This window comes from Diabrotica undecimpunctata, chromosome 3 (assembly GCF_040954645.1).
Source record: "Diabrotica undecimpunctata isolate CICGRU chromosome 3, icDiaUnde3, whole genome shotgun sequence".
NCBI lineage: Eukaryota > Metazoa > Arthropoda > Insecta > Coleoptera > Chrysomelidae > Diabrotica > Diabrotica undecimpunctata.
Window position 1 is genome coordinate 108,647,230 of NC_092805.1, and position 25,990 is coordinate 108,673,219.

The window sequence follows — 25,990 nt, forward strand, 5'->3', positions numbered from 1 at the left end:
CCAGGGTTATAAAAATAAATTAGACGATTAATATATAATATTAATATATAATTATAAACTTCATACAGAAAGCTTGAAGATTAGTTTGACAGGACCTGGCACAACATTTAGAGTAACATAATTAAATTTTTCAAATTGTGTTATTATTTAACCAATTTTTGTTCATCTGTGAGTACGTTGGTTTTCAAACTAAAATGCAAATCGCCTGCGAAACCGTCTATCGATAAACTGGAATAACTTTTTTCTGAAATCCGTCAAGTATTATCTAATTCTCAGCGCAATTTCTAACCGCAGAATACGCAATTCCCTAATACTAGTCCGTTGCTAAGCAACCTAGCACTCGTTATTCTAGGACTGTTTGAAGAAATAAATACGACTGACGCGTTTGACGTTTCTTTAATTATAATAATATTTACTTGCTTACAATTAATTTGTTTTTTACGTATTTATTAATGACGCATTTTCAATTATCCAATATTGAATGCGATTTTAGAAAAAATAGTATGTGTACTCCGTAGTACAAACACATTGCCGAACTTCGATGCTTGTTGGCCTCTGCCAACAATTTGCATCGTCGTTTATCGTATTATTTTTACTACTATATACAAAATATACTATTGATGATAAAATACTAGAACGGAATAAACTGGCAAATTTGATACTGGTGGGACTTTTAACCAGATAACATAGACTATTGCTGATGTAAATTGTCTGACTATCCCATTTGAAAGTATATCATTCTCATTATTAAGTCGTATATATTCAGTTTTTCGACTTCCCTGCCTACATTGTATACAGGGTGATCCAAGACGTTTTTAATAGCCTATAATTCAGGAAGTAATGAATATTTTTATTTGAAAATTGGGAAATGACAATTGGACCTACAATACTATCAATTGATGTATACATGGGATGAGGGAAAATTTTTAATGGATCAGGGGAGTGAAGGTTAGGCCAGGTGAAAGGATTTTTATCCCAAATTCAACGATGTACCACAATGAGGGTATTAACTGAAATAAGTACGCTAAATTTTCAGTGTAATGTTTATTTTCACCAATAATCAATAAAATTCAAAATGTGAAATAATTTTATAGGGGGTGTTCAAAATCACCTCTTTCTATTTCAACGTACTCGTCAAACCGTATAAGCATTTCACGTATATGTATCATATCTGGCATAATCAGGGTACACGCTTGTCTAAATTTAGTTTTTAAATCGTGTACATCTGTAGGTTCTTCGTTATAAAAGATTTTTTTTAACAGCCCCATACAAAAAAATCTAATGGTGATAGCACAGGCGATCTTGGAGGGTAATTGATTACAATACCACTCTTATGTGCGGGTGTGCCATCTGGTTGCCATACCGTAACTCCTCTTTCATGGAAACGAATATTCTCCAGTAACAAAGGTTCTTTCATTTTTCAAAAAATTCAGATATCTCTGACCATTTAATATTCTTAAAAAAAAATAAACCTATTAAATCCCCATTAAATAACTCACACTAAACATTAATTCCCCATCTAGTTTGAAAGCAGGTTTCCCTTAATCAATGCGGATTTTTCACCTACCAATAATGTGAGTTATGACGATTTACAATCCCATTATTATGCAAACGAGCTTCATCACTCCACAAAATTTCAGTTAAAAAGTCACGAATGTGTTACATTATGGTGACGGAGGTTAGTCTTCAATCCAAATCGGTGGGTCGCAATTCATGAACCAAATAAGAGTTTAAATGAATAATAATTGTGGTTTTTAAAACTCCTTTAAACTGTAGTTGAAGACACCAGTTTCTGCAGCAATGAACTTTTGGGCACATGTAAATTAATCGTTTCATATGCTAAAACATTCACCTAGTTTTGTTCGGTCTCTATTGGTTTGACAGGATCTCTACGTTTATTCTTCTTCTTTAAATTCCATTTTCCAGGTTGGAAATCTTTATGGCTGTGCGGACCCTGTTGACCGCCGCTCAACATTAAAGTGCATTTAAACCATTCTCTCAAGTTCTTAAGCCACGATATTCTTCGTCTTCCCACATTTCGCTTTCCTCGAAATTTGACTTGCATAATAAGCTGCAATAATGAGTATCTTTGCCCTCTCATAACGTGGCCTAAGTACTCAAGTTTTCCTCTTTTGATAGTCAATATTGTTTAGCTTCATTTCTTATTCTTCTAGTAACTGCTGCGTTTGACATTTTTTGAGTCCATGATATTCGTAGCATTCTTCTGTAACACCAAAATTCAAAGGCTGCCAATTTATTTAGATTTTGTTTTAATATCCATGCTTCCAAGCCATAAAGAAGAGTAGCGAATACGTAACACCGAAGCATTCTTAGGCGTAGTTCTAACCTTATATCCCGACAACAAAGAAACTTTTTAAGTTTAACGAATGATGCACGTGTTATTTCAATACGTATCTTAATTTCTTTGGTTTGGTCTACATTTGATGTTATTCATATTGCTAAGTATTTGTAGGTATCCACACTCTCAATTACAGTATCCTCAATAATCTATTGGATGTTTGCATCTGCTGATTTAGTCATAATCATGCATTTAGTTTTTTTTTCAAATTTATCCTTAGTCCGTATTCATGACAGCATTCATTAAGTCGTTGCATCACGTTCTGTAAATCATTATTGTTATCCGTCATTATTACCGAGGTCTGCAAAACGCAAGTTATTCAAAACTTCCATTGATAGATATACCTTCTATTGAATTTGAGAGCGCTTCTTTAAATACCGCTTCACTGTAGACATTGAAGAGTAGTGGTGACAGCACGCAACCCTGGCGGACTCCTCTCTATATTTTGATATCTTGATATCTCGGGTGTTCTAGTTGTCAACTCTTACCTTGGCAGTTCGATTCCAATATAGATTAGATATCATTTTCATATCACGACTGTCAAAATATTTTTGCTTTTTAATATTTATACAAGCTTTTTATGTTGAACCTTATCAAATGCCTTTTCAAAATCTACAAAACATAAGTACATGCCCTGATTTATGTCCATGCATCTGCCAGCACATTCAAGCCGAACAAAGCATCTCTTGTGCCATACCATTTCTAAAGCCAAATTGTGTGTCACTAATGTCATATTCAAGAGTATTAACAATTCTGCTGTGAATTATTTTCAAAAATGTTTTAAGTGTGTGACTCATTAAAGCTATTGTTGTGTGATCTGAGTAGGATATTGCACTTGACTTTTTGGGTATTGCTACAAAGGTCGATTGCAGCCATTGTCTGGGGATTGTGGCAGTCTGATATATTAGATTAAAAAGTTCAACCATTATATCCATAACATTTTCATCAATGAGTTTTTATAATTCGATGGGCACATCATCTGGTCCGGTAGCTTTGCCCTCTTTTATGGTTTTGATGGCATAGATGACTTTTTCCCGTAATATTGGTGGTCCAGTATGCTCTGTGGTTTCTAGTGATAGTTCTTCTCTTTCATAATTAAATAGCTTTTGGATGTAATTGGTCCAGTGACACAAACTTTCCTTCATATCAATAATAATATCTCCTCTATCATTTTTAAGGATATATGTTCTTGATCTTTTTCTAGAATCTGTCATTTCTTTGATTTTTTTGTGTAAATTAAAGCTTTCATACTTTTTATCCAGATCTTCTATTTCCTTGCATCTGTCTTAGAGCCATCTTTCTTTTACCTCTCGAATTTTCTTTCTGGTGTTTTTCTGAATTTCTTTGTATTTATTCAGGTCTTTTGCTTTATGTTTTCTTCGTTCTTCCCTAAGTTCAAGAATTTCTAGTGTCATCCAAGGTTTTGTTTTTTCCCCAAGTGGTTTGAGGGTTTCTTTTCCAACGGACACAAGGGCATGTTGACTTTTCCCCCATTTTTGGTCAATAATTAAAGTTTCTGCAATATCTTCTTTGACTTCCCGCAAATTTTTGGTTTATTTTAAATTTCGTTTCCGCATGTGTTCTTGTTTGTCTCTATGTTTATCGCTCGTTAATGAACCTTGCTGCATCTTCTCCCTAACCATAGTGAAAGTTACATAAGACAGTGTTCTTCTTTTGGAAAAGCGTTCCGTATATAAGGCTTGAGCATTTCGAGCATTTTTCCTACATCCACCATAAATCAACAACATATTTATGTATTAATTAGGTGTGAATAGGAAAGGCATTTTTACTACTGTATGAACTCACGATATTTCAAAATTCAACACAAGAGTGAGTGAACACATGATATTAGCTGTTAGGTAATATTTATCGTTGTCAAAAAACGATTTACATAAAATCTCAAAGACACCTTGCTTTTTTGTAAAATTTGTAGAAATTATAAAAATATGCTAGGTTCAGGTTAATTTGGAGATGATAAATACGCCATTAAATTGAAAATTCAGCGTATTCATGAATACCCTCATTGTGGTACACCCTTGAATTTGTGATTAAAAAAGCCTTTCGTTTGTCCCAACTTTCACCCCATGATTCATTTAATTTTTTCCATTGTAATGACGTCACAGCACCCGTGATAATGTCACAGATCATATGTATACATCAATTTATAGTGTTATAGGTTCAATTGACATTTCCTGCTTTTCAAATAAAAATCTTCAGTACTTCCTGAATTATAGGCTGTTAAAAACATCAGCAAAGCAAAGCAAAACAAAGCAAAGCAAAACAACTACAACACAATGACCTTCGAATTATAACAAATCTATATTATAAACAGCAGGCACACGTACGCATTAATGAACACACATCAGAAGAGTTCGAAGTTAAGAGGAGTGCGACAGGGGTGTGTATTGTCACCACTACTATTCAATGCATACTCTGAAGAAATTATGAAAAGAGCTCTTGAGGGAGAAACAGCAGGAATCAAGGTCAATGGAACACCAATTAACAAGATTAGATATGCGGACGATACTATCATAATAACAGACAACCTCCAAGACCTCCAAAAGCTAATGAATAAGATAGTTGAGTATGGAGAAGAATATGGATTATCAATAAACACCAAGAAAACCAAATTTATGAGGATATCAAAAACCCAAAATAATGGTGAAAGCCTGACAATTAACGGTAGTGCTTTAGAACAAGTTGAAAACTACCACTATCTTGGCACAATAATTAATCACACAAACGATTACTCCAAAGAAATCAAAGTTCGAATACAGAAAGCACGTACAAACTTCAATAAAATGAGAAAGGTACTTTGTGCAAGAGAACTAAAATTGGACTTGAGAGTTAGGCTGGCAAGGTGTTATATTTTCTCGACTCTGCTTTATGGGATAGAAGCATGGACACCTAACGCGTCGACTGCTAAAAAGTTGGAAGCATTTGAAATGTGGGTGTATAGAAGAATCCTGCAGATATCATGGGCCGAGCATGTAACAAACAACGAAGTCATGAGAAGAATCAACAAAAGAATGGAAGTATTGGAAACCATCAAGACACGAAAGCTGCAATACCTGGGGCATGTTATGCGTAATGAGAGATACAACCTACTTCAATTGATTATACAAGGGAAAATCCAGGGCAAGAGAAGTGTAGGAAGAAGAAGAATCTCATGGTTGCGTAACTTGAGGGAATGGTACGGATGCACGTCATTTGAACTATTCAAAGCAGCAGCATCTCAGATGAGAATAGCCATGATGATTGCCAACCTCCGTAGCGGAGATGGCACGTGAAGAAGAAGAAGAAAAACGTCTTGGAACACCCTGTATATTAATGAAAATGATACACTACTCAACAATTGAAGTGGATAATTTTAAAATTCCTAAAATTAACATATCAAACTATTTTTAAAATAATTGCCTGTACTTTACTCTATATGCTATCTTTATTGCCAATATTTTTTGCATGTGGTTTCTTTCTTCCTATTCTTATCGGCCCTTATCTCGTACAAAGAGAGACATGTTCCAAACATGAATATATCATTCGTATAAAAGTGCTTGTATTGGCTTTACCAGTTGTCAATAAGTCAAGAAATCTATTTATCACAAAAACATTATGCCGCAAAGACGTTTAGAACTAGTGCAGCTCGAGCAATTAGTTTGTTGGATCCAACAAGACATAACTCAACAAGAGGTTGCTATGAGGCTAAATGTGTCGCAAAGTGTGATAAGTCGTGCATGGAATCGGTATGTAGCAACTGGATCTGCAACATACAGGCACTGAGGAGGAAGAGAACGATCTACAACTCGTCGGCAAGACCGTTTTGTAGTTCTGACGGCAAGAAGAAACCCAACTTTCACGGCTTCCAGAACTAACAGTATCTTCAGGCATGCTACTGGACGAGCGATTTTCAGTCAAACTGTCAGAAGACGGTTACTACTACTACTAAGGATTTCCACAGTTTTCACTGTCTTCCTTCACTCAACCGTTTTCTCCAATTTTCCCTGTCATTCCAGTCTCCATCTCGCAGGGTTCTTTTCTCCATAGCCTCGTCGATTTCATCTCTGAATGACCTTCGGGGTCTTCCTCTCTTTCTTCTTCCAATCGGGCTCCATTCTGTGATTTTGTTTCTCCAGCGTCCTCTGTCCGCTCTTCTGACGTGGCCGTACCAGGATAGTCTCTTCTCCTCTATATAGTCGATTATGTCTGATTGCACTCCCATATATATATATACCCGGTATTTAGGCGTTCCACGCCCTTCCGGTAGGGATCTATGGAGGAGTATCACCTAGCCGCAAGCCCTTATCTCTTGCCGTACTGCTCCACCATAGGCCGATCAGATACCAGCATATTCTCCGCATTGCACTCCCATTCCGATTGCACTCCCATTCTCCGCTTAATCTCTGCGTTTTCAATTCTGTCTCTTTTTGTAAGTCTACAGCTTCTCCTCAGGAACTCCATTTCTACTGCTCTTATTCTACCTCTATTTCTCTTGTTTATTGTCCAGTTTTCGGACCCATATGTCAGGATACTTCTTGTCAGGGTGTTATATATTCTCTTTTTTGTCTTTATCGTAATGTTCTTATCCCACAACACTGAGTTTAGTTGTCTTATACAGTTTCTTGTTTGTCTCAGTCTGTTGTTCATATCTTCTTCTGTTGTTCCCTGGTTCGATATTATGGTTCCTAAATACTTGAATTTATCTGTTCCATTTATTTGTCTTCCCTCGTCTATCTCTAGGTTTCTCATATCCTTGTTTTCTGTTGTTAGGTATTCGGTTTTCTCTAAGTTTATTTCCATTCCGTTGTTTTTATATTCTTCTTCTAGTTTTCTGAGCATAAAGCTGAGATCTTCTTCATTTTGTGCGATGACTACTTGATCGTCGGCAAAACTTAAGGTGTATAGGTATTCGTCTCTTACTGGTATGCCCATTCCTTCGCACTTTCTCCTCCATGGTTTGAGTGTCTTTTCCAAGAATATTTTAAATAGAGTAGGGGACGTAGCACAGCCTTGTAGAAGTCCTTTTGTCGTCTTAAATGGATTGTAGGCTTTATTTCCACATTTAATAGCTACTTTGTTTTCTTTGTATAGTGCTTTAACTGCTTTTATTAGTGTTTGTCGGATTCCGAGATCATTCATTGCTTCCCATAATTAGACTCTAGGTATTGAGTCATATGCTTTCTTTAGATCAACAAAGGCCAGATGGACCGGTCTACCTTTTGCCATTTTCTTCTCTATCAGTTGTTCTAATGTGTACGTATGATCTAGACATGATTTTCCTACTGTGAACCCTGCTTGGTCTTCTCCAATTTTTCCTATTATTTCAGTTTCTAGTTTTTCTTTAATAATTTTCCCGTAAAGTCTACCTACCGACGATATTATACTAATTCCTCTATAGTTTTCACATTTTTTCCTGTTTCCTTTCTTATGTATGGATGTGATGTATGCTTGTGTCCATTCCGCAGGTATTTCTTCTCCATTTAGTCCTCTTTCGAACATTCTATGTAGCATGCGGAATAACTTTTCCGTTCCGTTTTTTCATGCAAAACCAAGACGGTTACATGCATCCAATTTAAGGGCTAGACGGCGCGCTACCCATCCACGACTAACTAGGGAGCAGCGTGCATGCAGATATCGCTGGGCGATGGAACACTTTCAGTGGAATTTCGAAAATTGGAGGAATTGTCTCTTTACTGACGAGTCCAGATTCCTTTTGTATACGAATGATGGCCGAATATTGGTGTGGAGGGAAAGAGGACAGCATTACAATGAAAATTTGAGAGTCCCAACCACTCCTTTTGGAGGTGGATCCGTTTGCGCGTGGGGAGGCATATGTTTTGACAGTTGCACGGACTTAGTCTTCTTAATTAATGAGACAATGACTGCTACACGATATCGAGACAGAGTCATAGTACCAATAGTTGTTTCATTTTTTGGTGCAATAGGCGAACAATTTGTTCTGATTGATGATAATGCTCACCCTCACCGTGCGAGAATTGTCAACGAGTGTATAAAAGCTCATGGCATTACAAGAATGAAGTGGCCACCGTGTTCACCTGATATGAATTGCATTGAACATGTTTGGGCCGAAATGGCTTGGCAACAAAACAGGCTCCTTCAAGCAGCAGTTCATCAATAATTTAATAAGAGGTCTTCCAAATAGAGTTAGATCACTAAGGCGACACAGAGGTGGACCTACACACTATTAATGTTTCTTTTCGGGATATTAGAAATTGAGCAGGAATAGAAATTTCAGATTGTTAATTTTCCATTTTTTGTTTATTTTCTATTTTTTTTTTTTTTCTTAAAGAATTTCTTTCTTTCGGTTCATCTGTATGAAAATACGAAGTAAAAATAAATCTTTATTTATATCACTCCATTTGTCTATTTGACCTTATGAACAAAGAATAAAATACACATTTTCATTAGCACCCAAAATAAACTTCCAGTTTAATTAAACTATATTTATTTCTATGTTAAATTGCTTTAAGAATTTGAAAAAATATTGTTAAAAAACTTCCATTATAAAATAATGAAAACCAAATTTATGAACTGTATAATTAATTTTTTACAAATATAATTTATCTGTTGTCATATTTAGCCTCATTATAAAATGTATGTCAATTATATATTACTCACACAATACTTCCATATGAATATCTTCTATACTAATATGAAAATTTAATAATAGTTATCTTCTCCAATAATTACTTTATATTGTTTAGCTAATAGTTAATTATAGTTATTTATTCTGCTAACTACTATTTTGTTTTTTTTTTAAATAAACCACAATTACATTTAAAACCATAAAAGTCCCCAAAATAAAATTGGAATAGGAAATCGAAACGTCAAATATAACATATTTTTAATCAAATATAATTGTAGTTTATTTAGATATTCAGACTTGTCTATCAGCTCTTCGTCTATTGACGGAGCTAGGTCCTTCGTAAATGTAATTCAATTTGTTCAATTCTGGAAAAGTCGTATATGTTAAGTTCTTCGACTTATAACTTTTTATATTATGTGACTCAACTATAGTTTTAAGCATGCGATTATTACATGTATTAGTTTGTAATACATTGGACTTAAAATTGCATCAACTGCAAAAAAATAATCAATTTGAAATTGTAAATATTTAACAAATTAAAAAATATATAATTCTTATTTCAGCCGTTAGGTGTTCCTGGTAGGGTACTGGTTGGAGAAGGTGTGTTAACAAAGATGTGTAGGAAAAAACCAAAAACTAGGCAGTTTTTCCTATTTAATGATATTCTTGTATATGGAAATATTATTATTAATAAAAAGAAATACAATAAGCAACATATCATTCCTTTAGAAGAAGTAAAATTAGAAAGCCTAGAAGATGATTCTTGTAAGTAATAAATTCCATAGAGCTCTAATATGCAATTATTTTAATACATTATTATTTGTTGGTGATATTTAATATAAATGATACTATAAAGAAAATTGAAACTTATGAACGATGATTTGTTTGTAAATGTGAGTCCATTTTCAAAAAGAAAAAGACATACTCACAAGACTCGCACTGACAATATGTTTTATTGTAACTCCTTCTTCTTTGGGTGCCGTGTCCGTATTCAGACGTTGGCCGTCATCATGTTTACAATTTCCTGAAACCTTTTTCTGTCGGCTGCTGCGCGAAATAATTCTTCTACTGTGGAACCACACCATTGTCTAATATTACGCAGCCATGAAAGTTTCTTTCGACCAATCCATCTCTTTCCTTCCACTTTTCCTTGTATTATAAGGCGAAGTAAATGGTATTTAGGTCCTCTAATTATATGGCCGAAGTATTCTGTTTTTCTCCTCTTTATGGTGTTTATGAGCAGACGTTCTGAATTGATCATTTGAAGAACATCTTCATTGGAAGTGTGCGAAACCCACGATATCTTTAGGATTCGTCTATAGCACCACAATTCGAATGCTTCTAACTTGTTTAGCATTGTGGTTTTTAACGTCCATGTCTCACAACCATACAATAGGATGGACCACACATAAAATTTCAGGACCTTCTTACGAATATTTATCAACAGGTTTCTGTTGCATAAAACTGGTTTCCAGGTCATAAAAGCCTTACGTAATATTTCGATCCTGGTTATTATCTCTTCATCAGAGTCACAATTTACATTTAACCAGCTGCCAAGGTATTTGAAATGATTTACCCTTTCGATCTCCTCTCCATTAAGAGAAATCAGACCTTGATCTATATTGATCTTTCCAACTGCCATCCACTTTGTCTTTGAAATGTTGATTTTTAGGCCTCTCCGATAACTTGCTTCACTGACTAGATTTAATAACGTTTGGAGATCTTGTAAATTTTCTGCAAGAATGGCTGTATCGTCAACGTATCTAATGTTGTTGATTACTTCTCCACCTAGTCTTACTCCCTCTTGTCTGTCATCCAAAGCCTCCCTAAAGATTTCTTCAGAGTACAGATTAAAAAGAGTGGGTGACAAAACACAACCCTGCCGTACTCCACGTTTGATGGATATTTTTTCAGTCGGACTGTCTTGAATTTGGATAGAGGCTACTTGATTGTAATATAAGTATTTCAGCAGTCTTATATCATAGTGGTCAAGTCCTGCTGCCCGTATTCCATCGAAAAGTGTATCGTGTTGTACTCTGTCGAACGCCTTCTCGGAGTCGATGAAACAAACATAAACATTCTTTCGGAATTCACAACTTTTTTGTAATAGAACGCGCATACAGAATAGTGCCTCTCTAGTTCCTAGACCGTTTCTAAATCCAAATTGCTTATTAGTTTCGCATAGAAGGAATACTCGGTTTTGTATAATTCGTAAGAGTATCTGCAGTGTGTGACTCATCAAACTGATTAGTCTAAAATCGCTGCATTTGGTGAGCCTGCTTTTCTTTGGTAGTGTTATAAACAGTGACTCTAACCAATCATCTGGTATTTTGCTTCGTTGTAAATTTTGTTGAAAAAAGTGGTTAAGCAGGCAATGCTTTCATCGTCCAAAAGTTTCAGTAGCTCAGCAGGGATTTGATCTGGTCCAGGTGCTTTATTGTTTTTGGCTTGCTGTATTGCCTTTTTGACTTCCGAATTCAGTATACTGGGACCTCTGTCTAACTGGTTGTCACAGGCAGTATTTGGAGCATTTTCTCTAGAAGCATCGTCAAAAAGGTCAGTGATGTATCTCTCCCATTCTTTGCATTGTTGTTCGTGATCATAAATTTTTCCGTCCGCGCTTTTAAGTATGTGAGCATTTTTCTGTTTTCTAATTCCGGCAGTATATTTAAGTTTCTTGTGAAGGTTGAAACTGTCATGCTTTTTTTTGGAGGTCTTCTATTTCTTTACATAAATTCTCAAGCCAGGATTCTTTGGCTTGCTTAATTTTTCTTTTTATGCGTTTATTGATTTCACGGTATTCGATAATATTTCTATTTTTGTGTTGCCGTCGAACTTCCATCAGGTCTAGAATGTCTTGTGTCATCCACTCATGTTTTGCCAACATGTTAGGTGTTTTCAAAGATTCTTGTACGTTCTCTAAAATCGAGTTTTGAATATCATACCAGCATTCGTTAATGGTTCTAACTAACCAATGGTACTTAACCTGGTAATAACTGGTACTTAACCAATAACGGTACAAGGTTTAAAGTGAGCACCCTATGAGCTCGATTTTCGTCAGGCCGGTGCTGCTGAAGCAACCAAATGGCTTCCCATTTTTACCTTTTGAAAATTAAAACTATTTTAAGATAGTACAGGGTGTTATAAGACGTTTTTAACAGCCTGTAATTCAGGAAGTAATGAATATTTTTATTTTAAAATGAGAAATGTCAATTGGACCTACAATACTATCAATTGATGTATACGTGAGATCTGTGAGTGCAGTGGAAAAATTTAATGGACCAGGATGTAAAGGTTAGGTCAGGTGAATAGGCCCCATACAAAAAAATCTAAGGGTGATAGCAAAGGCAATCTTGGACGCCATCGGACGGGTTCGTTAGTTCCAATCCATGTGTTTGGAAATGTGGCATTAAGGTAATTGATAATACTACCGCTGTTATGTGGGGTGCGCCATCTTGTTGCTATACCATAACTCCGCGTTAAGGAATATTCTCCAGTAACAAAGATAGCTTTTTTTTTTAATTCAGATATCCCTAACCATTTAAAAATTCTTTTTCACTACACTTCACAATATTCTAGTTTTCAAATGTCAAATGTCATGAGTGTCTTGTATCATCACTTACATCATGGCAATGAAGATAAGTCTTAGATCCAAATTTTTGGATCCAAATCTTGTTTTCCTTTCGGGAAAGCGTTCCGCGTATAAGGCTTGAGCATTTCGAACGTTTTTCCTACATTCACCTTAAATCAACAACATATACGTATTGATTAGGCGTGAATATGAGAGACATTTTTACTATCTTCTTGTGAACACAAGAAATTACATTAGCTGTCACTATTTGCAGTTGTCAAAAAACAATTTAAATAAAATTTCTCTGAATTTGTAAACACTATAAAAGTATTCTAGTTTCAGGTTATATTCTGGAGATGATAAATACGACATTAAATTCAAAATTTAGCGTACTTATTTAAATTAATACCCTCATTGTGATATACCGTTGAATTTGGGATAAAAAACCCTCCCGGTCCATTTCCAACTTTTTCCATTGTAATGACGTCACAGCGTCTGTAATGACATCACAGATCTCACGTATACATCACTTGTACCTAAAAGTGTAAAGCAGATCTCTGTTAATTTAACCAAATCAGATGTACTCGTATACCTACTCATAAGTACTGTAGTAAAATTATATTTTAATAATGCAATCAAAGAAAACTGTATTATCTTAAAATTGAATAATTTTAACACTTTCTACAGTACATTTAAAAGAGATTTGAGCTTGAATAATATCCATAATTTGTGCTAATAAGAAATTGAACTAAAAACAAAAAAACATCAGTTAAATAGAACTAAATTGAGGTAGTATTGAAATAAATTGGAGAGATCAAACTGACGATTCAGAGATATTTTTTTTGTTATTTGACATTTGTTTTTCTTTTTCTGTTACAAGATTCTGATAAAATTATTCGTGTCAATAATATTTGTGATTTTTTTTTGCAGTGTATAAAAATGGTTGGTTAATAAGAACAGCTTCTAAATCATTTGCTGTATATGCTGCAACTTCGGTGGAAAAAGGGGAGTGGATGGCACACATCAATAAATGTATTGATGATTTACTTAGGAAAAGTAAGTATTATTTAACCTGTTCAATGAGAAAAGTTTAAAAAGGGTTGATTAAATATTAAGTCATTTACAAATGGGGATAGAGGGTGCTTCAAGTATTTATATTACATCAAAACTATTGTATATTGAGTTACTCATATAGCATGTAACCCGTCATTATCATGAGTAACAAATGGAAAACAAGAAAAATTTGAGATTATTCACATAAAAAGATCCAAATTCTATCAATAATAAGACTGACATCAAAGATCTTTCCAATATGTATCCTAATTTAATAAATTAATTTGTTTTTAATTGTACCATGGTAGATATTTAAGATACGACCCTGAAACACTTCTGTTTTAAGATACCTGCCAGATATTATCTGTCAATGTTAGATACCAATTATTTAATCCATGTTAAACTTTTTAAAAAGTGTAAACATTAAATTTAATTGTAAAATGGAATGTTTATAAAAAAGATTGTTTATTCTGGATCCAGGAAGGTTGTTTATTCGTGATTTCACTATGGTAGGGTGCGTTGTTCATGACAATCAAAGATGGGTGTTCTAAATTAGGAAGTATTTGTGTACTTATCCATTTAGTAAATATTCTACTATTTACTTCACCGTGATAATCTGCAGTCAAGGATTTTGAACAAACTAACAAACTGGTATTTGAAATAAAACCTTTTGCTGAACCAGCATGAATCACAATAATCTTTTTCCGTCATAACCACCTGGTTTACGTACACTTCTACTGTTGTCATCCTACCACGACATCATTTTATTTCTAGAAAAATCCACGTTTTGTTTAAAAATTCAACTTTTCGAGTATATGTACTGTTTCTGTTTTCCATGTATTTATTTAATTGATCAACGGTTACATGTTTGTCTAAAAAGTTATTTATTTTAATATATTACTATAATATGTTACGTCCTACTTGTAATTCTCAACAGAAAGTTGGTTTACTTACTATCCCGGTACATATATATTTTATTTCGAATTGTCATTTTATTGCCTCAGATCAATCAATAGTTTTCGCTTTTTCCCGGAGAAGATAAAACAGGATTTTTTCCAGAATTATTTTTCGTATATTGTATACTATTTTTTTCGTCAATTTAAGTGCAAATGCTACCCCAAAGTTAAAATATCAATATTTTTTAATTGAAATTGAAAAAACTGAAATTGTTATGTAATAAAGTTGGCAAATAAATAATATTAATAATATATATACTTGTCATCATTAAAGCTTTATATCTTCTTTCTAATTTAAAGTACTCGATTCAATTTAAAACAAGTTCTTGTGCTTGTGAAGTAAAAGTTTTTCAAGGTATAATCTAAAAAAGTTCAATAAAATAAATCTAATAAAATATTTTTTTGTCATTTCTTTCACTTTTACTACCATAAAATTTCAAACTCCAATATAAAATTAGTTTTGAAAACTACTGTTTGTGAAATATAAAATACTTCTAAAAGCAAAAAAAGGACAAAAAAAACAGCAAAATATCACACACACTGACAGCCATAAGTAAACAAACTAAAAACGTCACTAATTGTACTTAAAATCTGAAAACGTCCCCAAGCGTCTTTTTTGTACCTATATTTTTTCGATGTACTGAGTCTTAGAGTGTTCATAACAATAACATGTGCCTTTACTTAATAACAGACGGTAACTAGTTTGTCTTTAGTTTTACGCGTGGAAGACAATGATGCTAGATAAAAAGTATGTGTTTTAGCTCCCCAGGTATTAATACGCACGGGTAAAGAACCAAGGACTTAACTTTACAATGCACTGTTCTGTTAAATATTTAAAATAGTTTTATATTATTTTTTCACATGATATATTTGTATTTTATAAAGTTGGTGTAATTTTGTATTATTTATTGTAGGTGGTAAAAAGGCTGTCGCAGAACATGCTGCCGTTTGGGTACCAGATGGAGAAGCACCAGTATGCATGCATTGTAGGAAAACCCAATTTACTTTAATAAACAGAAGGGTTAGTCATAGCTTGCAATTTATATTTATTAAATTATATTAATAATGCTTATTTTAGTGTAAATACAATGTAATAACGATTACTGATCTTTGAGTGAAACCACAAATTGTAAAAGCAGTATTTATTTAATAAAATCCAGGACGCGTTTTGACATCACTGTCATCATCAGCTTTATAAAACAGGAGAAACTAAATGGAGTCTAATTTAAAGAAAATTGGAAAAGTGGCTAGGTTGCCAACGCCATAGGGAACATCCAAAACTACACAATTACTATTTAAAACCATTTAATAGTGGGTTATTAAAAGACCCAAAAAGGCCAATTTTTCTCGTATGGGTACCATTTTGAAGGAACAAACTGGGTATTTGACAGTGATGTCGAAAGGCGACCTGGATCATAATTGTTTTTACAATGTTTGGTTTCACTTATAGTTTAAGATCCCGCGCAGGATAACTACATTTATAACGTAGTTAATCAAACTCACATTTTTACATACATTTAAAATTAGGAGAATACGTTGATAATAGGTTGCTAGTCAAAAATGGCTCCAAATATTTTTAATTCAATTAATGTAATTAATTTTTGAGCAAAAATGTTATTTCGTTAATTTATTTTTGTAAACAATATACACTGGTTATGCCTTTTTATGTATGTTTCTTATATCAAATTAGGGTATTTTTTAAAAAATATGATATCTTTTAAATATGACAAAAAAAAATAGCCGAAAATTAGGGTTGCCAGCTGTTAAAAACGCGAGGTAGTAAAATAGGGTTAGGGCGCAACGACAGTAGTTTAACAAGTGATAATATTATTAATATATTGTGTATATTATTAATATATCTATCGACGCATGCTTTAAAAACTCACATAACTGTCACTTCAAACCAATAGCGTTGTGCACTAGTTGTTTTTTTATTTTATCTTTGATACTTCGCGTTTTTAACAACTGGCAACCTTAATTTTTGACAATTTTGTCTCAGACATCATGAGCAGCGTATTTTATTTAAAAAATAAATGAACGAAATAAACTTTTTGTTCAAAAATTATTTGAATTAAAAATATATGCGATCACTTTTTGACTGGCAACCTATTATCACTGTATTCTCCTAATTTTAAATGTATGTAAAAATGTAAGTTTAATTAACCATGTTACGAACGTAGTGATCCTTTTTCTTAACCTTTTTCAGTCCCCGGGCCCCCAGAAAATCAAGCGCAATTTCAAAGACCCCTTTAATAAAAAACACAATTAAATTAGGACAATTTATTAAAGTACTGAAAAAATTATCATTTTTATGAAAATAAAAAATATTGTATTAATGTGAAGGTTGGTGCTGTCTTATTGCTACTAAATTTGGTATATTTGGGTTGATATTTTTACTTAGTTGTAATCTTAAATTGGATTCCAATTGTAATCTGTTTCTGTAGTTGTTTTTGATATATACAAGAGCAGAGAATCCCTTCTCACAGAGGTATGTAGATGAGAAAAGCAGTAAATGTTTCAGTGCTTCTTCTGATAATTCTTTATAAACTGTTTTTAAATTCACCCAAAAACTTGATCAGGAAGATTCTTTGAAATTACGTTTTAAAGCTGAATCACATGATATTTCTATTAATTGATTTTCCTGTATCGTTGTCAAACCGATGATATCGGAAACATCTGCGTTGAAAAGGTCTGCTATCCAGTTTTTATTTCTGTCGGGTTCTGGAAAATAGGAAAATTACACACCGCGGAGGTGTGTAATTATTTCTTCTACTTGCTTTGGCAACATTTCTCCACCAGAGATCAGTGTAGGAAAATGGTAGTTTTTTTAATTGTACGATTAGTCCAAAGGTCAAGTTTTTTATCATAGTTTCTATTTTATCTTTAGCTTGGAAGATGTTGTTATTCCTTCCTTGGAGATTTAAGTTCAGTTCGTTAAGGGCACTGAAGATATCAGCCAAATATGTCACCATTGTAAGCCATTCAAAGTTATTAAAATTATCAGCATGTTTATTTGCGCTGCCTACAAAATTAAAAAAAAAAACATTCTGATCTCATCTCTGAGCTCAAAAACCCGCGACACGACTTTACCACGAGACAACAAATGCACCTCAGCATGCAATAATAACTGCTTGTGAATGCTTCCCACTTCTTCACAAATCATACCGAAAATATGGGAATTTAAGGGCCTGACTTTAATAAAATTCACGGCCTGCACTATTTCGCCTAACACTGTTTTTAATTTTTTCGGGCATTTTTTTAGCAGCTAATGTATCTCTGTGAATACAACAATGATGCCAGATAATAGATGGATTCATATTCTTCACGCGAGCCTGAAGTCCTGTTCGAATACCGGTCATAGCCCGAGCACCGTCCGCACTAACTGGCACACATTTATCGCACGGTATCTCATGAGTGCACATAAAGTCGTTCAATACTTCAAATATCGCCTCACCTGTAGTATGCGAAGGAAGACGCCTACAAAACAGACAAGCCTTAATTATGCCGTCGTTATATTCGTAGCGAACAAATGCAAGCAAATTGGCGTCATTGCTAATATCTGCGCTCTCATCTAATTGCAAAGCACAAAATCTGCTCGCTTTAACATTCAAAATCACTTGCTCTTCATTTCCTGGCATGCCATTAATTCTGTTCTTCACTGTACTATTGGATAACTATATAACGTCCAATTCTTTTGAAGCTTATTCTCCCAACATAGCGGAAACCATAATTGCGCACGGTAGTAATAATTCTTCTGCAATGGTGTGAGGCTTACCACTTTTTGCAACTAATAAGGATACTTGGTAAGACGCTAATACAGCATTTTCGTTATTGGCCCCAGTAGCAGTCTTAATTATTGTTTTTTTGCTTCGTTCTTATTCCGAGGCTTTAATTTTTAAAAATGGTTGAGATTTCTCACGAAGGTCTTGGTGTTTTGTTTCTAAATGACGTCGGAGTTTGGCCGGTTACATTGACTCATTCGACAAAACTTCGTAGCATATGACGCACTGAGGTCTCTCTTTACCGTTTAAATTGATAGATGTAAATCCGAAAGCTAAGTAATCGTCACAAAACTTACTACTATCTTTGAAGTCGATGGCCTTTAATTTGTTTCGAAATCGTTTGGCTTTAACCAGCGTTTTTTAACCAGCCTTTAAAGTTAGTTATCTACACTTCAACGCAACACAGTGCAAAACACTGCGTGTAAACAAAACACGTGACTAATAAATTGAATGTAAACAATAATTTCAATCCTTAAACTAAACAAAACAGATTACGGGACCTTGGACCATTGACTCATTGACTGGACAATTCGAATGTGTATAATTTTACAATTTTGTAGCGTAAGGGTTTCGCCGTTCTGGAAAACTGAAATTAGCGTTTGAACGATCCTTTGCGGTTCATACATTAATTTGACCGAGCAACGTGTCGTGATCACACAGCTCTTTTCGTAAACACTATTAGACAGCGTCATTCATAGGCATGATTCATAGGGTCATTCGAACGATAGGGTCACAGAATGTGATTGAAAAGATTCGATCTTTGTGAACGGATCGTTTGTGACCTTTTCATCACTATTAGTGCGCTTTGTATGTTGTTTTTTATAGTGATCGCTGACATTTATTTATTAATTTAAACGTCCATAGATAAGACCGCGGACCCCCAGGTGTCCCGAGACCACATGTTAAGAAACGCTGCTGTAGTGGGATCTTGTACTATGAGTGATCAGTAATGGTTATTATCTCACAAACCACATTAGAGAGATATTTTTCATCATAAATACAATATGTATTCTTATAATAAAAGTGTAACATGTCAATAAAGGTTAAGTTTAAACGTTTTCAATAAATTTTTTATGTAATTTCAGCATCATTGTCGCAAATGTGGATCTGTGGTATGTGGACCTTGCTCAAGTAAGCGATTCCTGCTTCCCAATCAAAGTTCAAAGCCTCTTAGAGTATGTCTACACTGTTATGAAACACTTACAACTGCTACAACGAAGAATCACAATTCGTTAGACTCGTCTATTAAAGGTAACTTGATTATATTATTTGTTTAAAATTTGAAAAATAAAACAATTTTTTTCTGATTTATTTATAACTTTACAAGTAATTGGAAATTACAATACAGAAAAATGATTGGTATTTGCAGAAACAAATGCATTATAAAATTTAATATTTATTCCTAGAAATTTGTTTGGTATATAATCTAATTCGGGACAATTTTGGGCATGTTTTAAGGAGAGAATATTTTAGGTTATCACCGTTCATTGCATTTTTCATTAGCAGGGATTTTTATAAATGATTAACTTCGAATTATAATCATAAGAATGTTTCCTTTTGTACATCATCAAGTTCTAAATGTGCCTATTTGCTAGTACTGACTACTGAGTGCATCTGTTATAAGTTGTGCTACTTCATGTTTTCTGTTTCTTAAAGAAAATATATCGCACCATGTTATGTTGCGTTTCGTTTGGTTTTTTAATTTCTACTGTAGGAACTGACGTTTTTAATATATTCGCCAAAAGTAGCCTTAAAAATAAATTTTTTTTGTCCAAATTTTAGTATAAATAAGTTAATCTTGGAAGTCTCTTTTATAATCATTCTCACAATTAGCGTATCAAATTCGATTGTGTCCGGATTGAACTTATCTTCGTATCTTCATATATCCTTGTCATATTTCAATATGTCATATATCCTTACACATCTTGGAATGTATAATTTATCCCTGCATTTTAATTTGTATCTACACTGCTACTCTCCAAAATTAACGCACGTACCATAAGTTTGAAGATATTTTTGTTTTCAGAACTGTTGATTTAATTTTAAGTATGTTCATTTCACATTATAGGTGTATTTCTAAGGAATGACTGTACCAATGTTTTCTGAGAAGTGTCAACGGTTTACCCATATACAGCGTGTAAAAATGAAGTTGTGTTTTTCATTTTTTTGGACATATATCTGGCCATATATTTGACAATTAAATTCAACAAAGTGATAGCAGCTTTTGCTAAAAGATTTAATCTTTTACACATTTCGTATAGCCCAGAGGACAGAACACGATATTATTAAATTGTTTTCGTTCATGGCCACCAAAGTAGGAGGCACCTCTGTAGGCTAACCACTGCAGTGGTAAAGTTTTAGGAGACATTCGTTGGACTTTGCGAGTTTGAATTTGTATCAGCCCGAGTGTCTAATGAAGCAGGGAAGCTGAAATGAGTCATATCACTCTGTTGATACCGATTCGAGCACGGGATGTTGAACGAATTTGTCCTCTTAGGCCATATATTTAAAATTTAATATCTTATATTTATCTTAAACTAGCTCAGCTACTCATTGAAAGCTTGGCGGTGTAACAGTGAAGAAGTATTTTGGATCTCCTGTTATATGCGTCAACTATATGTCTATTTCTTAATGAGAAACAACACAGTCGCAGCTTGAATTATATCATTTTCTCCACTTATGGAGGTTATGTGTGCATACAGCGCCATTTTCTAATTCAGGCTAAAAGGCTGTTCCATATGTGTCATGTATGTATCTTGTGTATGTTGGGGCCGATAAGTTTTCGTACTTCGATTGAACATTTTCTTACTGGTAGGTTTAGGATAGGTTGGGTAGGTTTAGCATCTAAACACGTTCAGCTCCGTCCCCTTTTTTTGAGGGAAAACAGTGGGCCACTGAGATGTATTTGTGTAAACTAATTAATTTTTAAGGTGCACTTTAAAAAGTCATTTATAATAAATATGGGTACAAAAAAATTAATTAATTAAAATTAATTTAGTCACAAAAAAAACTCACCGCGTGAGTCGCGTTGGTGGCCACAGGGAGGGAGAAAATGTGTCGGTTGAACTTAAAAAAAAATAATATGATTGAGAAAAAATATAATTATGAACCTAGATAACTAACATAAGTAATTATTAAATGACAACAACATCAAGAAAACTAACTAATTACCTAATTTTCAATTTCTTGATGAAAACGTCTAAAACAATTTTCTAAGCACAATCCCGGATGTTCAGGGCACTCCGCACAATAAAACAATGAGTTCTTTTTTAGTTTGCCAGGAATATTTACTCCGTCGTCGTTTTGTAATACCATTAGCTGATTTAGGGCAATGAGATGGCAAATGAAACGTTAAATTTTTCTTGACTTAAAGGATTTTTGGATTTGGTCCCAAAAGATTATCACACCGGCAATCGAAAGTCGTACAATGACATTTTTCTATTAGAAATATTATAGAAATAGTATGCGTTGATTAGCATAATTTGAAAAATATATACGCCTATTTTTTGTACCACCTCATAGTTTTGTGTTCGCAACTATAATAATTTAACAGCTGGTCGCCTAAGTCAATGCCACCTTTGTTTTTGTTATATTCAGCGACTAAACGGGGCTTTTCTTTATCAATTCCTTTCCTAGATATTGTTGGAACCATTTCATGACCAAATTCGGAAGGGATCATTAAAATATATCGCTGATCTTTCCATTTACACACACGTATCCCTTTATTATTGTAAGCACTCACCAGTTCATTTTGTTTTAATTTTCGAGAAACAACTTCGTGTGGATTTTCCGCTTTTCCTGTTCTCAATGTTTCTGTAAGATAAGTTTTAACCGAAAGTAGTTTTTTACACAATGGAACACTATTATAAAAATTATCCATATATAAGGAGTGACCAACATTTAGTTTCGAATCCATCAAATTTAGCACTACTTTTTCCGTATGATTACGTCCTCCAACTACGGGGTCACTAGCTCCACTATAAACTAATATGCGTTGAATCATTCTGGTACATTCTGCCAAAGTATACAGTTTGACACCATATTTGTGTCGTTTGCCCTTGAGAAATTGACGAAAACTAAGTTATCCTCTCCATAAAATCAGATTCGTCCAGGGCTAATTTTCGTTCTGAATAATAAAGATTCTCCATATTATTATTAAAAAAATCTAGCAATGGGGATATCTTGGCAAGTCTGAACTGGTTATTGTCACTATTATTATTAAAATTTAAGGCACGTAAAATTAACATAAAGCGATTTCGGCTCATATATTGTCCAAACACTGGAATACTAAATAAATGATTTTTCTTCCAATAATCATTCATACGATTAATTTTTATGGTTCCCATGTGAAGCAACAAACCAAGAAAAAATTTAAATTCTTCTACAGTTATATCCTTCCAAGCTGCAATTCTACTTTTCTCAGATTTACTTTGAGAAAGTATATCAACGGCATATAAATTGCTATTTTAAATAATCAGGTCATAGAATAATTCACATGCGAATAAATTGAAGTAATCAATAGGATTGCTGCCACCCACATTAATTTTCAATCCTGGTATTGCTGTATTGGTAGCACTGTAGGATGTTGAACCTCTGAAGACCATTCAAAAATATTTTGAGACTCATCATCACCATCATCATCTTCAGATTCTTCTTGTAAATTAGGATCGTCTGTCCGATCATCTTTATCACAGTATAAATCTTCATTACTTGCGTCACTGTCGTCATGTGAATCTTCTAATATGTGTAATAATTCATCATCTGAGATAGGCTGAGAAGTTTTCCACCTACCTCGTTTAGAAGTCGAAGGTTGGCAATATTCATCACTCATTTTAAAAATAATTTAAAATTGAAGTATTTAGCAAAACATGTTCAATGGCTCACAGTAAAACCAAAAGACATCCAACACCGAGAGCGTAGAAAATATTACTGAATACAGAGCAAAATAAATCCGCTGAGATAACTTTCATATATTGTCATATAATCAAAGACCGCGCGACTCGCGTTGGTGGCCTCTGAGGCTATATTCACTGAACGCGACAGTCGCGTTGTCGGACTTGAACGTGTTAATAGATAGGAAGTTGCAGGTTACTATTTATTATACAATATGTATTCGTGAAGCATATAATATTACTCGGACTTGGAGTAACCAACATAATGCAGTAGTTTTTGTGCTGCTGCTAATCATTTTCATTGGTGTATAGAGCTGCGTATCCACGTTCACAAAATGGACAATATTTAACCAATCCAAATTTTTTTTTAATTTCCAAGAAAGAATCTGTTTTTTTATATATACAATTTGACAAAAAAGAAATGGAGTAAAAGGTTATCGGAAAGTGCTGTTAACTTTGTGATCAGTTTTAATTAATATTAATATTTACAAAAATTTCCTTATATTCTAGAGGATTTACTTATTAAAATGAAATCTGTTCGGTAAGTCCAGGGATTTGTATCTATTAAATGTTCTCACTTCCTCTGTCCAGTAGACTTACTGCACTAGAATTAGAATGGAACTTCTAAATGCTTTAGATAACTAGCACTACACTTTTTTTTTCTTCGCGCACAAGACTTACAGAAAGATCACGAAATAAGAATTCATCGACAACGTTATAAGGAGTGTTAACAATCTTCCTAGAAACTTTCGATTGAAATTTTTGTAAGATTCCAATATTAGATTCGCTTGCTCATCACCAGATAGCTGAAAGATGTTAACGTTTATTAAAAATGTGATTTTCCCTGGTAAGTCGCCTATCATTTTGAATACCGAAGTACTTTGCGCTATCCGAAAGTGGTTCTTCTTCTTTTGTGTGCCATCATTGTTTTCAATGCTGTGGTCATGTTAGCAAGCTGCTGGAATGGTTCTCGGTCGGTAGCTATATGCAACAATTCCTCGACCATTCGATCTGCCCATTGTCTAGTGCTACGCATCCAGGGCAGTTGTTTTCTTATGACCCAGCGTTTTTCTTTTATTTTGCCCTGAATGATCAACTGGAGTAAGCGATATTTAGGTCCTCTCAATATATGACCGAAGTATTAGACCTTTCTTATGTTGATGGTGTTGATCAATTCTCGCTCCCTGTGCATTGTTTCTAGCACACGTTCGATGGATATGTGTTCTGTCTACGGGATTTTGAGCATGCGACGTTAATCCCACAACTCCAATCTATTTAGATTTTTGCACTTGATTCTAAAGCCGACCAGACGTTGCACTTTAGCACTATTAGACGCGTATTCAACGAGATACTTCTATTGTCTCATACAGAACGGCAGCTAAAAAAGCTTTTGCGTGCCAGTTCTATTCTGGTTTTCTTCGTCACTCTCAACTCTGCAGTCAATCCAGCTAACCAGATATCTAAAGCGTTCCACATCTCCAGAGTTTTTTGTCTAGTTTTAGTACTGAGTCTTTAATATTAATTTTGTTTGACTATCATCCATTTCGTTTTCTTTGCGTTGATGGATAAGCCATTTTCGTTGTATATATTGTTTACTGCGTTCAACAGAGTTTAAAGATCTTCTAGTCTCTCTACCATTATGGCGCTATCATCGGAGTATCTGATATTATTTATAATTTCACCACCTATTTCAACACCTTTGCTACGATTGTTTAACGTTATTCCAAACACTAATACTGAGTAGACATTAAATAACGTCGGTGACACAACATATCTCTGTCTGACGCCATGCTTAATAGGAACTTGAGCTGAAACCCACTGATCTACCCTAATGCAAGCGGTCTGATTTTAGTGAAGCTTTTTGAGCAACCTGATGTGATACGTGTCCAGGCCAACTAAGCCTAAGCATCGAAATGTTATGTATGTGATACTCTAGTAAAGGCCTTCTCGAAATTTATAAAACATACGTAAATATTTTTTCGAAGCTCAATGCTTTTTTGTAAAATATTCGCATACGCTTCCCGAGTACCCATACCGCTTCGTAAACCAAACTGCTTATCACCAGCAATCCACAAAGTTGATATATGCGGCAATGCAATATTTTCGCTACATTATTTTAATAAGTTTATAGCCGCCACATTATTTAGCGTCCCTTTTTTTTTGGAATGGTTACAAACATTGATTCCATCCAGTTATCTGGTAATCTAACTCATCGGTGCAATGATAATCAACGCGCTTAAACCCGGAAGTTGACGAAACCCAGTTCTAAGAGTTTAACCGTTTTGTGGATTAACATTACTTGTGCCACTTTTCATTGCTGAAAATAGCGTATTCTTGGTACGTCGTTGTAAATTTATGTTAACAACAAAAGTGTATTTTTTAGATGTTGGAACAAGACAAATTCAGTAATCAGTTCATAACCAGAGGCTTTCGTTTTATTTGTGTTGAGTAATGTATCGGCAATTTCGGTATGTTTAAAAGGTTTAATGGGCAGTCCAAATGTTAATGATTGTCTTCCTCTTCTTTAGTGTGTAACTCTTAGGGAAATCGAGTAGTTTCCAGGTGTTGAAGAAATATATTTGTCTTTTCGTCATCGGTGCGTATCCAGCATACGTTACTGGTTTTGATAAGTGGTAACGTTCCATTGAGTGTAATCTGAAGCTTTTGACGGATCGCTAACTTTCAGGTATCTTGCAATTGACGCATTTTTTAAAACATATACCATTTGTTTTTCATATCTTTTTCAGCTTTATTAATTGCGTCTTTATTGTTC

The 25,990-nt window shown here is 34.1% G+C and overlaps 1 protein-coding gene across 1 annotated transcript in view; it reads left to right on the plus strand.

Annotated features, from left to right (window-relative positions):
* Positions 1–25,990, plus strand: part of rush (pleckstrin homology and FYVE domain containing family member rush hour) — a 34,442-nt gene that overhangs the window by 7,125 nt on the left and 1,327 nt on the right. The window contains exons 4-7 of the mRNA XM_072526566.1: positions 9,527–9,728; positions 13,465–13,590; positions 15,458–15,564; positions 19,411–19,576. Of these exons, the coding sequence (XP_072382667.1) occupies positions 9,527–9,728; positions 13,465–13,590; positions 15,458–15,564; positions 19,411–19,576 (601 nt within the window). The remainder of the gene's footprint in view (positions 1–9,526; positions 9,729–13,464; positions 13,591–15,457; positions 15,565–19,410; positions 19,577–25,990) is intronic.